At 36.3% G+C, this 14952-nt stretch overlaps 1 protein-coding gene across 3 annotated transcripts in view; it reads left to right on the forward strand.

Annotated features, from left to right (window-relative positions):
* Positions 1-7291, forward strand: part of GAB1 (GRB2 associated binding protein 1) — a 136590-nt gene extending 129299 nt beyond the window's left edge. For all 3 annotated transcript variants that reach the window (XM_003820702.6, XM_003820701.6, XM_008974135.5), the window contains 2 exons: positions 102-224; positions 3016-7291. In XM_003820702.6, the coding sequence (XP_003820750.3) occupies positions 102-224; positions 3016-3174 (282 nt within the window). In that variant the 3' untranslated portion in view covers positions 3175-7291. The remainder of the gene's footprint in view (positions 1-101; positions 225-3015) is intronic.
* The last annotated feature ends 7661 nt before the right edge of the window (positions 7292-14952 follow it).

A 14952-nucleotide genomic window follows, 5' to 3' on the forward strand; every position in this document is an offset into this window, starting at 1 on the left:
CCTCTTGAAAGCAAATATTTAGGCTTCCGTAGATGTTCAACAGTATGAGTGGTATGTCTGGGGAATGTCTGACCGTTGATTTTGTTGTCTAATACTTTCAGAATCTCTTTGGCAGTAACAGTCTTGATGGAGGAAGCAGCCCTATGATCAAGCCCAAAGGAGACAAACAGGTGGAATACTTAGATCTCGACTTAGATTCTGGGAAATCCACACCACCACGTAAGGTGAGTGACATGTGACATGCCTCTTCTTTGTATACAGTTAGTTCACACTTCAAACCTGAAGAATTATTTCCTTTGGGATAATTTTATTAAGTGATGTTTAATATAAATTTAGTCTGGTCTGCTACTTGATGCTACCTCATAAACCACAAATAACATAGTTATGGAGACTGATTATTTTTTCCTTTCTGATGGTTAGAAATTTTATACTTTCTACTTTTTTAGTGGTTACCATTGAAATAGTTATTTAACAAATTCTTTTTTTTTTTTTTTTTTGAGACAGAGTCTTGCTCTGTTGCCCAGGCTGGAGTGCAGTAGTGTGATCTTGGCTCACTGCAACCTCCGCTTCCCAGGTCCAAATGATTCTCCTGCCTCAGCCTCCCAAATAGCTGGGATTACAGATGCGCGCCACCACTCCTGGCTAATTTTTGTATTTTTAGTAGAGACACGGTTTCACCATGTTGGCCAGAATGGTCTTGAACTCCTGACCTCAAGTGATCCACCCACCTCAGCCCTCCAAAAGTGCTGGGATTACAGGCAGGAGCCACTGCATCTGGCTGTTATTTAATGAATTCTAAAGTTAACCAGTCTAGTGTCTTTACTCTCCTTAAAATGCTCAAATTCTGTGCTATCTTTGTCCAAAATTTTAATGTTGTCTTTTTGTTAAACCCACTAATTAGACAGTATTATTACTGCTCTTATTATATAACAATGTTTATTTACATTTTCCTACATGTTTACCAGCTTCTTTGTCATTCTTTCCTATTTCTCAGACCTTCCTTCTGCAATAATTTTCCCTCCACCTGAAATATACCCTTTAGAAGGGCCTTTAGTGGAGGTCATTGGTAGTAATTTTTTTCAGTTTTTGTATAACTTAAATGTCTTTATTTTGCCTTCACTCTTGGAAACACAGTTTTCTTGAGTTTACAGTTCTTGATCAACAATAATTTTCTCTCAGCCCATGGAAGATACTATCCCACTACTGTCTTGCTTCTATTCCTATGGAAAAATTGCTGTCAGTCTGATTGTAATTCCCTTGTAGATAATGTCTTTTCTGACTGGATGAGTTTAAGGTCATTTCTATATCTTTGGTATTCTACAGGTTCACTATAATACGTCTAGACATAGATTCCTTTTTATTTATCTTGCTTAGAAGTGCTACCTTCTTTTTGGATTCATATTTTTTATCAATTCTGGGAAAGTCTCAGTCACTATTCAAATATTGCTTTTCCATTTCTAAAATGAAATTCTGTTTGGGTCTTTATCAAATATGTCTGGCCAATTTACTGGCTCCTTTTTCAATATCTGAAGTCCTTGGAGGTCTGAATCTGTGTATATTGTTTCTCCTATCTCACACTCTCTACAGTTTGTTTCTTTGTGTGTTTTATATATTTTTATTGCAACCTCATTTTGTTGAACATATCTTCTGAGGACCTAAATTTCTTCCATAAACTATTTGTATTTGCTTCTGCTAGGAACCAGGAGGTGCTACCATCCTAGGACCACATCAGTTCCCTTCAGGGGTCCCTAGCTTGATGGGATATTCTCAGTTTCAGCATCACCTCCAATGCAGGGCCTCCTGATTGCATTTTTGAGATTGACATTCATCCTAAAGCCAACACCACGTTTACCATTTAGAAGCTCACCACTCCCTCTACTTCTCTTATACCTTAGACATTTCACTTTCTAGTGAGCGCAGCAGTGCATTGATAATTTTATTTAAGTATCTGTATCTTGTTGAATTTTAGGAATGAAAAGGCATCAGCTTATGTAGTTTGTCATTCTTGAAGTATAACTTTTCCAAAAACATTTCTTGTTAGCTCTCAAAGTAAACATTGATTCATGTTCTCAGAGCTTGAGAGAAAGTCAAGCTTAAGTTGACAGGAGAATCAAGTTGTCTATGTTAAGATGAAACAGGCATCTGCTGTCCCTATTTTTTATGAATTTCATCTGTCATGGAAGCATTAGTTTGAATTCTTTTTTTTTTTTTTTTTTTTGAGACGGAGTCTTGCTCTGTTGCCCAGGCTGCAGTGCAGTGGCACGATCTTGGCTCACTGCAACCTCTGCCACCCGGGTTCAAGCCATTCTCCTGCCTCAGCCTCCCAAGTAGCTGGGATTACAGGCGTGTGCCACCATGTCAGGCTAATTTTTGTATTTTAGTAGAGATGGGATTTCAGCATCTTGGTCAGGCTGGTCTTGAACTCCTGACCTCGTGATCCACCCATCTTGGCTTCCCAAAGTGCTGGGATTATAGGCATGAGCCACTGCGCCCAGCTTTGAATTCTTAAATATAATAATTTTAAATGTAAGGCAAAAATAGTATATAGTTAGGAGAGAGACATTTTTAAGTTGAGGTAGTTGATGTTATTTTTTGTGTATGACCCAGAAAAATTTTAAGAGTATTCATGGCCGGGCATGGTGGCTCACGCCTGTAATCCCAGCACTTTGGGAGGCCAAGGCGGATGGATCTTGAGGTCAGGAGTTCGAGACCAGCCTGACCAATATGCTGAAACCACATCTCTACTAAAAATACAAAATTAGCCAGGCATGGTGGCACATGCCTGTAATCCCAGCTACTCAGGAGGCTGAGACAGGAGAATTGCTTGAACCCAGGAGGCGGAGTTTGCAGTGAGCTGAGATCGCACCACTGCACTCCATCCTGGGCAGCAAGAGCAAAACTCCTTCTCAAAAAACAAAAGTATTCACAGTGCATGTGTTTTGTGTTTTAAGACTGAGTTGTACTCAGGAACACTCCTTTATATGTTGGACTTTTTGCTTTTTCTTTGTGTTTTAGCAAAAGAGCAGTGGCTCAGGCAGCAGTGTAGCAGATGAGAGAGTGGATTATGTTGTTGTTGACCAACAGAAGACCTTGGCTCTAAAGAGTACCCGGGAAGCCTGGACAGATGGGAGACAGTCCACAGAATCAGAAACGCCAGCGAAGAGTGTGAAATGAAAATATTGCCTTGCCATTTCTGAACAAAAGAAAACTGAATTGTAAAGATAAATCCCTTTTGAAGAATGACTTGACACTTCCACTCTAGGTAGATCCTCAAATGAGTAGAGTTGAAGTCAAAGGACCTTTCTGACATAATCAAGCAATTTAGACTTAAGTGGTGCTTTGTGGTATCTGAACAATTCATAACATGTAAATAATGTGGGAAAATAGTATTGTTTAGCTCCCAGAGAAACATTTGTTCCATAGTTAACACACTCGTAGTATTACTGTATTTATGCACTTTTTCATCTAAAACATTGTTCTGGGTATTCCCAATGTACCTTACCATAATTCCTTTGGGAGTTCTTGTTTTTTGTCACACTACTTTATATAACAATACTAAGTCAACTAAGCTACTTTTAGATTTGGAAATTGCTGTTTAAACTACAGTCTAACAACATTAAAATGAGAGGTAGATTCACAAGTTAGCTTTCTACCTGAAGCTTCAGGTGATAACCATTAGCTTATACTTGGGCTCATCATTTGTTGCCTTCCAAAATGCTGAGGATAATGTATGTACTGGTGTCAGGACCTAGTTCTCTGGTTAATGTACATTTAGTTTTTAATGGTGGAACTTTGTTATATTTTGTTAATTACAGTGTTTTTGGTTCATTGAGTGAAGATTCTGCCGGGTGGGATCTTGCACCTTTGAAAGACTGAATAATTACACTACCAAGTAAGCCTGCAAATCATTGATGGCATGCAGTGATGATGTGCTCTTACACTTGTTAACATGTATTAAATGTTATTTGCAAAAGGTAGATTATGTAACCAATCAGGTACGTACCAGGCAGTGATGTGCTAATACACTGATCAGGTTTAGACAATGAGCTTTGGTTGTGTTCTTGTTAGTCCTAATATTGGTTTTCAGTTTGGAATTAATAAAGCAGTTGACATTCACTGTTAGTTACAGCAACATACTGTGATTTTTAATTAGATAGTAATTCAGATTTATTACTCTATGAAATTCTGTCTTTTGACACCATAGTGCCCTTTCTATGATTTTTTTTACTTAATATTCTTCTTGGCCTTATATTTAATTCCCTATGCAATTAATATTTTATATCTGCATTTTTAAAAAAAAAAATAGATGTTATATAAGTGATTCTTGTATGTAGCACCTGTTGCTTTTCCACTGAAAGAATTACGGATTTTGTACTGTGATTTATATTCACTGCCCCAATTCAAGAAATATTGGAGCCTTGCTACAATGTGAAATGTTATAGTCATGGACTCCTTCCAACCAGATTTCTGAAAACACCAGAGGGATGGTATAATTCTGTCTCACCTATAACATGGTCCTGTGACATAGATATTAAGACCACAAGTTGTAGTGAGGCTACAATTATATTCGTCTGTCTTGGCTTTGCAACATAATTTAGAAAGCACGTATAGTTGTTTTTTAACCAAGTTACATACAATCTCATGTACTGATTTGAGACTTATAACAATTTTTGGAGGGGGCATAGAGAAAGGAGTGCCCACAGTTGAGGCATGACCCCCTCCATTCAGACCTCTAACTGTTGGCCTGAGTACACAGATGTGCCCTGATTTCTGGCCCATTGGCCATAGTACTGTGCCTAATCAATGTAATAGGTTTATTTTCCCAATCCTCAAACTAAAAATGTTCATAACAAGATGAATTGTAGACTAGTAACATTTGATGCTTTTAAATATTTGCTTCTTTTTAAACAAAAACTAAAACCCAGAAGTGAATTTTTAGGTGGATTTTTAAATAAAAAAGATTGATTGCGTTTGGTGTGCAAGCTGTTTTATAATGAAACCACAAAATGAAATCTAAAATCCTGAAATGTGCCTAAACTATCAAAACACACGATACAGCTAATGTGTAAAGATGCTAAATTCTGTTACTTGGAGGATGAATATATTTAAGATTTAAAACACAATAATAAATACATGATTAATTCAAAAATAAAAATCTTTACAGCTGCCTATCAAGGGTCTAAAGCACTTAATGAATGTTTTTAGTCTAACTTATCACTAACTTTTTACAAGTCACCATATTTGAAGATCTGTAGCACTCTGATTTTCAGAAAATTTTTCATTCTGAATAATTTAAAAATGGTGATGTATTAGAAAGGCAGTTTGCTTTAGAAAACTAAATCACATTGAACATTGTATTAGAGAATTAAATTAAAAGTTTCTTACAGAGCAGTATTTTCCAAACATTTTTAGCACTAGAATCTTTTTAGATGAAATTTTATGTATAACCCCAATACATAAAGCCTGAAAACTCAATTTTATCAATATAAATGTATTTTGGGTTCACATTTATGCTTATTCATTTTGGCTCATTACTAAGCATAATAAGATTCTGAGTTATTTCTGAATAACACAAATGTGGAGTTATACATAATTGATGAAACCAGCAGCCAATTTATAGCTATGCCCTGTTTTATTTGTATACTATCAAGAAAATTTTGATTCACACAAATGTAAGCAAAAATAATAGGTTTTAAACATACATCTCAGGAAATTCTTTAATTAGAGATAGCTAAAGTTATTCAAGGTCTATACAAAAATAAGTTATCCTGGTAGTGGAAGTTAATACATAAGCAGTCTCCAGTGTGGTAAAGTAGGGTATGTAACACATCAGAATATGCGTTTTTATTAGGTTTTAAAATATGCACCTATAAAAACTAAATTTGAATCAAACCCTTTTAACTCACCTCCAAGAAGCTAGACTTTGGCCAGAAATGGGCTAAAAACCACTGGTTAACGATGTGACAGTTATGATCTTGGAGACTGGAAATCTTTCTTCCACATTAGAGTTCTTTACCTTAATTCCTTATTCTGAAAAATTGTAAGATTTTATGAAGGTTTGAATACCAAAGCACAGTTCTGCTTTCAAAAATTAAAATTCGAACTTGAAAAAGCTGTTTAACCCATGGAAGATATCATTTAGTAAGATGTAAAAGTTTTTTTAAATCTACACTTCAGTTTATACATCTTTATCATTATCAATACTATATAAGTTACTGTGAGCATTTTAGAGAATTCCATAAAGGTACTATGAGTGTGTCTGTATGTGTGTGTATATATAGCATTGTATTTAATCATAGACTAAATTTAATTTGATATAGAAATACTACTTTACTTGTACATTAAGGTCATAATTTCTGCTGGACTCTTTTATATTTAATTAATGGGGATTATAGTCTTCCTTCATAAATGCATTTAAACCTGAAATTGAACACCAGTGTTTTTCTTTTTCTACTTATGGGAAGTTGTCTGCTTCCCCCTTTACAGAAAACAGTATTTTTATATTTTGTTAAAATATTAACTACTTTATGCCTACACACTATGCTGTAGATACTGATCATAATTCTTGGGTGTTCACAAACACTCCTAGTGCCTCTTTTTTGGCCCGTTGTAAGTGTTGGTATTACTACTTTCACTACAGAGCCTTTGGCCCTCTAATAATGCTGAGGTGGGCTGATCCTTACCATTTCTGTCTTCGGGTCATTCTGGTAGGTCTTCTCCTCCACTGTCAGGTAAGCAATCAGGTCCGTGACAGGGATTGGACATACGAACAAATTAAGTGGATACACACAGTGAGAAAGATACATGCATTCTATGGTAACAACTACTGTCAATAACATCTGATGTTACATGCACATTTATATATATATAATTTTAAAAACTGAACTACGAGAAGCCATGGTATAAATGAATATTGTAGACATCATGGACTTGATATGATAGAAATCAGTTGTCAGCTTGAGAAAGTTGTTTTTAATCTGTCTAAATAGTTCATGCATTACTACAGTTAAAAATAGTTTCGTTTGTCTTCTATAGACTTAATTTTATTCCGGTTCAGTATAATCTCTGTTAACAGAGTTTCAGCAAACTGATTGGTCAAGGTATTAACATAGCTTCTACTTCCTTTACTTAAAAAGATGTGGTTTTATGTAAGTTCTTGATTACTGATGATCATCCCAAATTTTGACAACAAAATCGTATGTATAAATTTATTTCTCCCCTCTTGCTCATCATCTTTTGTAAAGGTCCCATTGTAGATCTTTTCTGCTACCAAATAAAACTTGTCAAACAATTTGGTTTCAAGACCTTAAATAAACAAGTTGGATACTAAGATTGTGAACTGATAAGGACATATAAATTTATATTTCCAGCCCTTCGTTAGAGTCTTTATCTGCATCAAAAACCCAATTCTGCCATTAACTGTGCTTCCCAGTCCCACCTCTATATGTCACTCATTTTCTGCAACAAAGATCTCACTAAATCATGTTGAAACACAAGTCATGATCCTCTCTAAGTAAATAGAAAAAGCTCCCTGGAAAAACTCTGTTGCCACATGCACGTGCCCTGTTACTCCTCCAGCCAGCCAGTGCTGCCAGCATTTTATTGAGTAAAAGTCCAAATAAATAAGGGCCTGCATGCAACCTTTATCTTCAGAAACTAGGTTTTATATGTAAAATGTGACTTGGGAAATGATTCTGTTTATTAACTGGCTGGGATTTTTCATTTCTATGAGAGTTTCAAACATCTCCAGTACTTTATAAAATCCCAACAATTGCTGTAAGTCAGCACTTTGGTCCAGTCAGCCCACCCAGCCCACTTGCAACTCTGACTCTTCACTGAATCATGTTTGGGAAGTTTGGGTAGGGTGAGGCTATCTTCTTCAAGATTATTTTCTCATATGTCTGTCTGTCACCTTGTAAGCCATGAGACTCCTGGGTATTTGCATGTAACTTCTTTGAGGAAGTTACCACCATCTCTGATATAGACACACTTTTTGAGTTGCAGTTTCTGTTAGAATTTTTTGGAGACTAACTTGCCAATTCTGTGAATGTTATTGAATATTTAAAAAGCTGGGTCTGTAATGGGAGGCATTTTATTAGCTGTTGTGATTGGGTAACATATCCCCTTAGATTTCCTGATTTAAAATTATACAAAATTACTATTTTTGATAAAATAAAGGAACACCTACAGAAAATTAAGTTTCTAAGATGTTTCTATACTTCATTAGAAAAGATTTTATTACTATTTCTTATGGTTATTGGTGATTAACACTTAATGCGTCTCCTCTGATTTTGTGTTCCATGAGGTGCTCGGAACATTTGGAGTGCTCTGTGCGAGGGACATACAGTGATATAGGAAATTTAAAAATTAAAATAAAATAATACCCAAAAAAGCCCACTTTATCAGATATGGTATTGTGATGGTTAATATTATGTGTCAGCTTGGTGAGGCTATGGCGCCCATGTGTTTGGTCAAACACTAGCCTAGATGTTGCTGTGAATATATTTTGTAGATGTGATTAACATTTACAATCAGTTGATTTTAAGTAAAGCAGATTCTCATCCATAATGTTGTTGAACCTCATTCAATCAGCTAAAGGCCTTAAGAGCAAAAGCCAAGGTTTCCAAAAGAAGTAATTCAGCCTCAAGATCATAACAAATTAATCCTAAGTTTCCATCCTGCTGGCCTGCCTTCTTGTAGATTTTGAACTGAAGAGTGCATCATCACCTCTTACCTGATCCAGTTTGCTGGCCTACCCTACCAACTTCAGACTTGCCAGTTCTTACAATCCTGGAGGCTTTCTTAAAACTAATTCTCTCTGTCTCTCTCCATCTCCCCCGTGTGTGTGTATATATATATATATCTTCAAAACACATATAAAACATGTAAGTGTTGGTATATAAGAATATATAGCTATCTTACAGATATGTGTATCTTATTGGTTCTGTTTATCTGGAGAACCGTGACTGATAAACATACTGAGTCATTAATCTGAGTGCCTCTCATACCAAGCAATGATTTTGAAGTTTAATTTGCAATGTGTTAGCAGTCTGCTCCAAAAGTTTCTTCTGAAGCCATTTACCGACAGTGAACCATGTTTCCACTTCTGGCCATAGCTTTTTATCTTCTAGGAACCATTAAATCAACATCTCCAATGATGGAAAATAGTATTCTAAGAAGAACACAGATTATTGGATTCTTGTCACAAAGGGTACAGAATACTATTAAGGACAGAATTTCATTTGTAACACTGGGATGTAGTCTTCACCTCTTCACCCTTGTCACATGCTATGACCCTACACATTTATTTAGTTTTCCCTGCTTTAAATTTCTAAAACATATTACCCATGTACATCTAAAGCTGTTTTTTAATCAGCCTTGTTAAAACAATGTGTTTGAAAGTTGCTTATTCCGGTCCTTAGACAAAACAGTAATTTTGAAAGACTAAGAAGAAAATACTGTTGTCCCAGATTTTGATTCTACTTGATGGTGGCTTATTAATAATTTAGTCATTTCACTAAGCTACACATGTTGAATTATTCAAGGTGCTATGGGAAACATGAAAGAAATCTACCTCATCTTTATCTTTACAAATATGTGTGAAAAAATAATACAGGACAGTAAGTTATTATTTCTGAGGTACCAACTATGAGCTACCAAAGAAAAAACAAAGTTCTGTAGTTAAGAAAAGCTTCATAAAGATGGAGATTGAGCTGGACAATGGAGGATTTGCAAGAAGGTTGGCTTGCTACTGGTTTGTTTCATGAGAAGAGGTAAAGAAAAAGACAAAAGCAGAATATGGAGAACTATGTACTGGGTGGAGGCTTATGAAATATTGTATTAGTTACGGTGTGTAATCAGAATGTAGTGACTTTAAAAAGTCATCTATGCTCACAGTTTCCGTGGTCAGAAATTCAGGAGTGTCTTGGCCGAACAGTTCTGGTCCAGAGTCTCTACTGAAATTACAGTCAAATTACCTGAGACTGGAGTTATCTAGGGCTGAAGGATCTGCCTCAGGTGATTTACTCACATGGCTGGCAAGTTGGTGCTGCCTGTTGCTGGGAGCCTTTGTTCCTCTTCATGTGGCTGCTTCACAGAGCTGCTTGAGTATCTTTGAGGCATGGGGGCTGGCTTCCCCCAAAGCTAGTGATCCCAGAGGCCAAACAAATGACCTAGCCTTAGAGGTCACACACTGTCATCTCTGCTGTGCAGTAATGGGTTGTACAGTTCACTCCTTGATTCACTGTGGGAGGAGACTTGCAAGGGTATGAATACCAGGAAGTAAGGATGACTGGGAGCCATCTAAGATGCTAGCAGTCACAAAAGCAAAATTAAGAGTTGAGAGATGAGGCCAAGGATGGAAGACCTTGGAAACTCAAGTGTGTTGGTAATTAAGGACTTGCAAATGTCAGAACAATAACCCAAAGCATGGAAAGAGTAGGCCACAAGAAGTCAGGAGGCAGTTCTAAACCTAGGTCTGTGAGTTTCACTGTATGTTCTTATAAAACTATTGAACAGTTGCTGTTCAATATAATACATATGTAGTCCTCATACTACAAATTTATCACAGGTCAGGTGGCTAGAAGTCAAGCATCAAGGCTGCGTTGGTTTGATTTCTTCTGAGGTCTCTTCACTTGTAGATAGCCATCTTCTCACTGCATCCTCAGATGGTCTTTTTTTCTGTGTTGGCACCCCTGGTTCTGCTCTCTCATTATGAAGACATCAGTCATACTAGATTAGGTAAAATGAATAATTTTACCTTAATTACTTCTTTAACAACCCTATCTCCAAAAACCTGACACATTCTGAGCTTGTGGCTATGTTTATGTCTCATCTGCCTGGCTATGTTAACTTTTCCCAGCAGGAAAAGATGGCACACTCAAAGAAGTAATTGAGGAGAGTTGAATGAAGGGACTATTGTATGGGTAGGGTTAAGGGAACCAACAAGGAATGGTTAAAAACCCTGAGTAATCTGCATGTGGTGGTGCATACCTATAGTCCCAGCTACTCAGGAGGCTGAGGCAGAAGGATTGTGTGAGTCCAGGAGTTGAAAGCTGCAGTGAGCTATGATCACACCACTGCACTTTAGCCTCGGTGACAGAGCAAAATGACCCCATTTCTTAAAAAGTAAAATCCTGAGCAACGGTAAGTGACTAGCAGCAGTGAGAAGCCATTACCACTTCTAGAACTAAGGAGGCAAGTGGAGGAAGCTGTTACACCCAGCAAGAGCTGTAGCTGGTGGAGACAGTCTGCCAACAGACACTTTAATCTTAGGTAAAGGGACACACACACTATCAAATGCTGACCAGCAGTGAAGAAACCAGGGTACCTCTCTCACAGCTTGCCATTGGCTAAAACCAACCAGCCCCCAGAAAGGCTGGGAACCCAGAATATGTAATACATAGAAGTCAGTCTCCCAGGGCACATGGGAAGGCAGAGAAGGGTGGAGGTACAGCAAACAGAGAAAATCCTTAACAATCTTCATATCTGTCATCATGTCAGACCAGTAAGTCAGTTAATCTTTTATTGATCATCCTCATGGACATGAAGCATCTGTAGAAGATTGGCTTGCTGAACAGCTGATCCAACCTCTCTCTGGAGTACCCTCCTGTACTTAAGAAGCTGTAAAGATAAAAACTACATTTCCCAGACTTCCTTGCAACTAGGGCGCTGCTTGTAATTAACTTTTCACCAGTGATACTTGCTTAATCTCAGAAACAGTTCAGTGGAGAGACAGAAGTCTGTGAGGCATCAATATTAAATCTCGCAGTTTGCATTTAGGATGTGAAGCAATGGATTCCTGCTAAGCAATTCTTGCAGTGGTGTATGCTTGGAGCCAATACTTGCCATGGTAGATTACTGTACTCTGAAGGTATTACGGTTTCAACCATTGGTGCAGTGGTTTCCTGAACCCAGATTCCCGATTGTTCCCATGTCTGGCAGCTCCGTAGCATTGTTCTGAGAATCCTTCCTAAAGAGCCTTCACACCTACCAGTGAGTGGTGTGATTTTAATCTGCATTAAATTATCTGTCGTTTAAAAATTACTAGCGTGGCTTAATTCTCTTGAGCTGACACAGGGGCCAAGCTTGTTGCTTTCTGAATTTTTTTTCTACTTTCGCATTGTAAAACTGTAATTAAAGACAATTTGAGAGAGTAAGAAGAAAAATGCCCACAAGCCATGTTACTTCCCTACCTTTGCCTAAATGTGCAGCTGGACTCTACTTTTTGCATTAACTATTACCATAAATGTTTTCCTAGGTGTTAAGCATCTGAATTATTTTTAAAGACTGCGTAATTTTCCTTCAAATATTTTGAAATACTCAATGATAATACCCAATATTGATACAGATGTGAGTGATAGGACACTATCATCTATACCACTAGGAGCATAAATTGGTACAACTTTTTAATTTTTTTTTGAGACAGAGCTTCACTCTTGTTGCCCAGGCTGGAGTGCAGTGGTATGATCTTGGCTCACTGCAAGCTCCACCTCCCAAGTTCAAGCCATTCTCCTGCCTTAGCCTCCCAAGTAGCTGAGATTACAGGCATGCACCAACACACCTGGCTAATTTTGTATTTTTAGTAGAGATGGGGTTTCACCATGTTGGCCAGGCTGGTCTCAAACTCCTGACCTCAGGTGATCCACCCACCTCAGCCTCCCAAAGTGCTGGGATTACAGGCGTGAGCCACCACGCCCAGCCTCAACTTTTTCAAAGAGCAGTTTATACATACGATTTTAAAGTCTTGAAACTGTAGTTAGCCTTTAACCTAGCAATTACATTTCAAGCAATTAGCATTAACGAATTCATCACAAAAAAATTGTCTCCAACGAATTAGGGGCTTATCCAACAATGGAGAGGAAATTAAGTTGTACATACACATGTATATAGCAATTTATAATATAGAATAATAATTTTCAAAACCATGTCCTTCCAACAGGGGAGACCTCAAAAAGGAAAGGTAGATCAAGTATTTGAGAGATCCAGTCTCACTTCATCCTTGTTTTAATTACGGTACCTTCACATTTTTGTTTGTACATTGGAAGAAAAATATAAGGTTTTATTTGAAAAATAGGTTTTACTACTTGAAAAAAATGTTAGCTCTTGCAATAAAAGAATATTTGATGTCATGAATTGTTCTTTAAGACCATTGGTGTAAAAATTAAGACTATATAACCTGGGTATAATCCTGTTTTTGCATATAACTAACAGGATTAAAACAGCAGGATATCACTACAGATACTGCAGACATTAAAATGATAACGAGAAAGATTATGGACAACCTTAGGCCAATATATTTGAAAACTATATAAAATGAACAAATCACTAGAAAAGACAACTTTCTAAAACTGAAAAGAAATTTGAATAGTTCTATATCAGCTAAAATGAGTTTTATAATTAAAAACCTTTTTCCAAAGAAAACTCTGAGCTTAGATAACATCTCGATGGGTTCTATCAAACATTTAAGAAACAAATAGTTTTACCAAACATTTAAGAAATAACAAATCCTGGTAAATCAAGAATGCAAGGTTCTTATCAATAAAATAAAGGGGAATTAATCACATGATCATCTCAATTGATGCAGAAAATTGTTAAACTTCAACATCTATTCATGATTTAAAGAACAACTCTTAGCAACATTAAATAAAAGGGAAGTTTATGAAAAAAAGAATATTTAAACATTTATCAGCAAACCTGACACTTAATGCTGAAATATTGACAACTTTCTCTTTGAGACCTGGAACAAGACAAATATGTCCATTATCACCACTTCTATTCAGTATTGTACTGAAGGACATATGCAGGGAAAATTACAAGAATTTGAGAAAATAAATAAAACAGCTGTTATCCACAGATAATATGATTGTGTATGTAGAAAGCTGAAATAAATCTACAGGTAAAAGGTTGTTAGAAATAAGGTTAAGATACAAAAATCAATTTTTGTCTATAACAATTTGAATATGAAATTTTGATAACGTCAAAAAAATTGATGATCAGAAACACATTTAAAATAGTATGTGCAAAACCTCTGCTATAAAATATTAAGAATAAAGTCAAAATAGAGGAATAAAAAAGAGTATATGATGTGCATGGGTGGGGTAATTCAATGCTGTGAAGATATCAGTTTTCCCCAAAGTTGATCTTTAAGCTCAATGCAATCTCATTCAAAATCCCAGGTTTTTGTTTTGTTTTTGTTTTTGTTTTAAATGAACCTGAGAAGCTGATTCTTAAGTGTCTATGGAAGTGCAAAAGACCAAGAATAGCCAAAATATTCTTGAAAAATAACAATGTGGAAGAAGTACTCTACAAGATTTATAACTTATTATAAAGATGTAGCAAGTAATATTGGTACTAGGATGAAAAAGTATGCCAAAGGAACTCAAAAGAGAACACAGAAACAGAACCACGTATATATGGACACTGATTTATGACACAGTAGCTGCAGAGCAGTGGAAAACAATGTGGACCACATGGATATCCATATAAATAAAAGAAGAAAATTGACCTGTGACTCACATTATAAGCAAGTATCAATTCCTAGTGAACTGTAGATATAATTGTGAAAGGCAAAACAATAACAAAGCTTATACAGGATAATTTTATCATGATTCAAAAAAAAGAAGGTTTCTTAAAGAGGACCAGAAAGGAATTAACCAAAAAATAAAAGACTGACAAATTGGATTATATCAAAGTTAAGAACATCTACTCATCAATAGATACTGTTACAATAACCAAAAGCAAAACACACAGTGGGAAAATTAACAAAGGATTCATAAACTGATTATATTTAGAACTCCTATAGATCAGTAAGAAAAATGCAGTAACTCAAAAAGTGGCAGGAGACAAGAGAATGCAAACAAAACCCACGTTATACCACTGCACATCCACTCAAATGAGTAAAAAGACTGCCAATACCAAGCACTGCCAAGAATGTGTAAGTTAATCTCATGC

The sequence above is a fragment of the Pan paniscus genome, chromosome 3 (assembly GCF_029289425.2).
Source record: "Pan paniscus chromosome 3, NHGRI_mPanPan1-v2.0_pri, whole genome shotgun sequence".
Classification (NCBI taxonomy): Eukaryota; Metazoa; Chordata; class Mammalia; order Primates; family Hominidae; genus Pan; species Pan paniscus.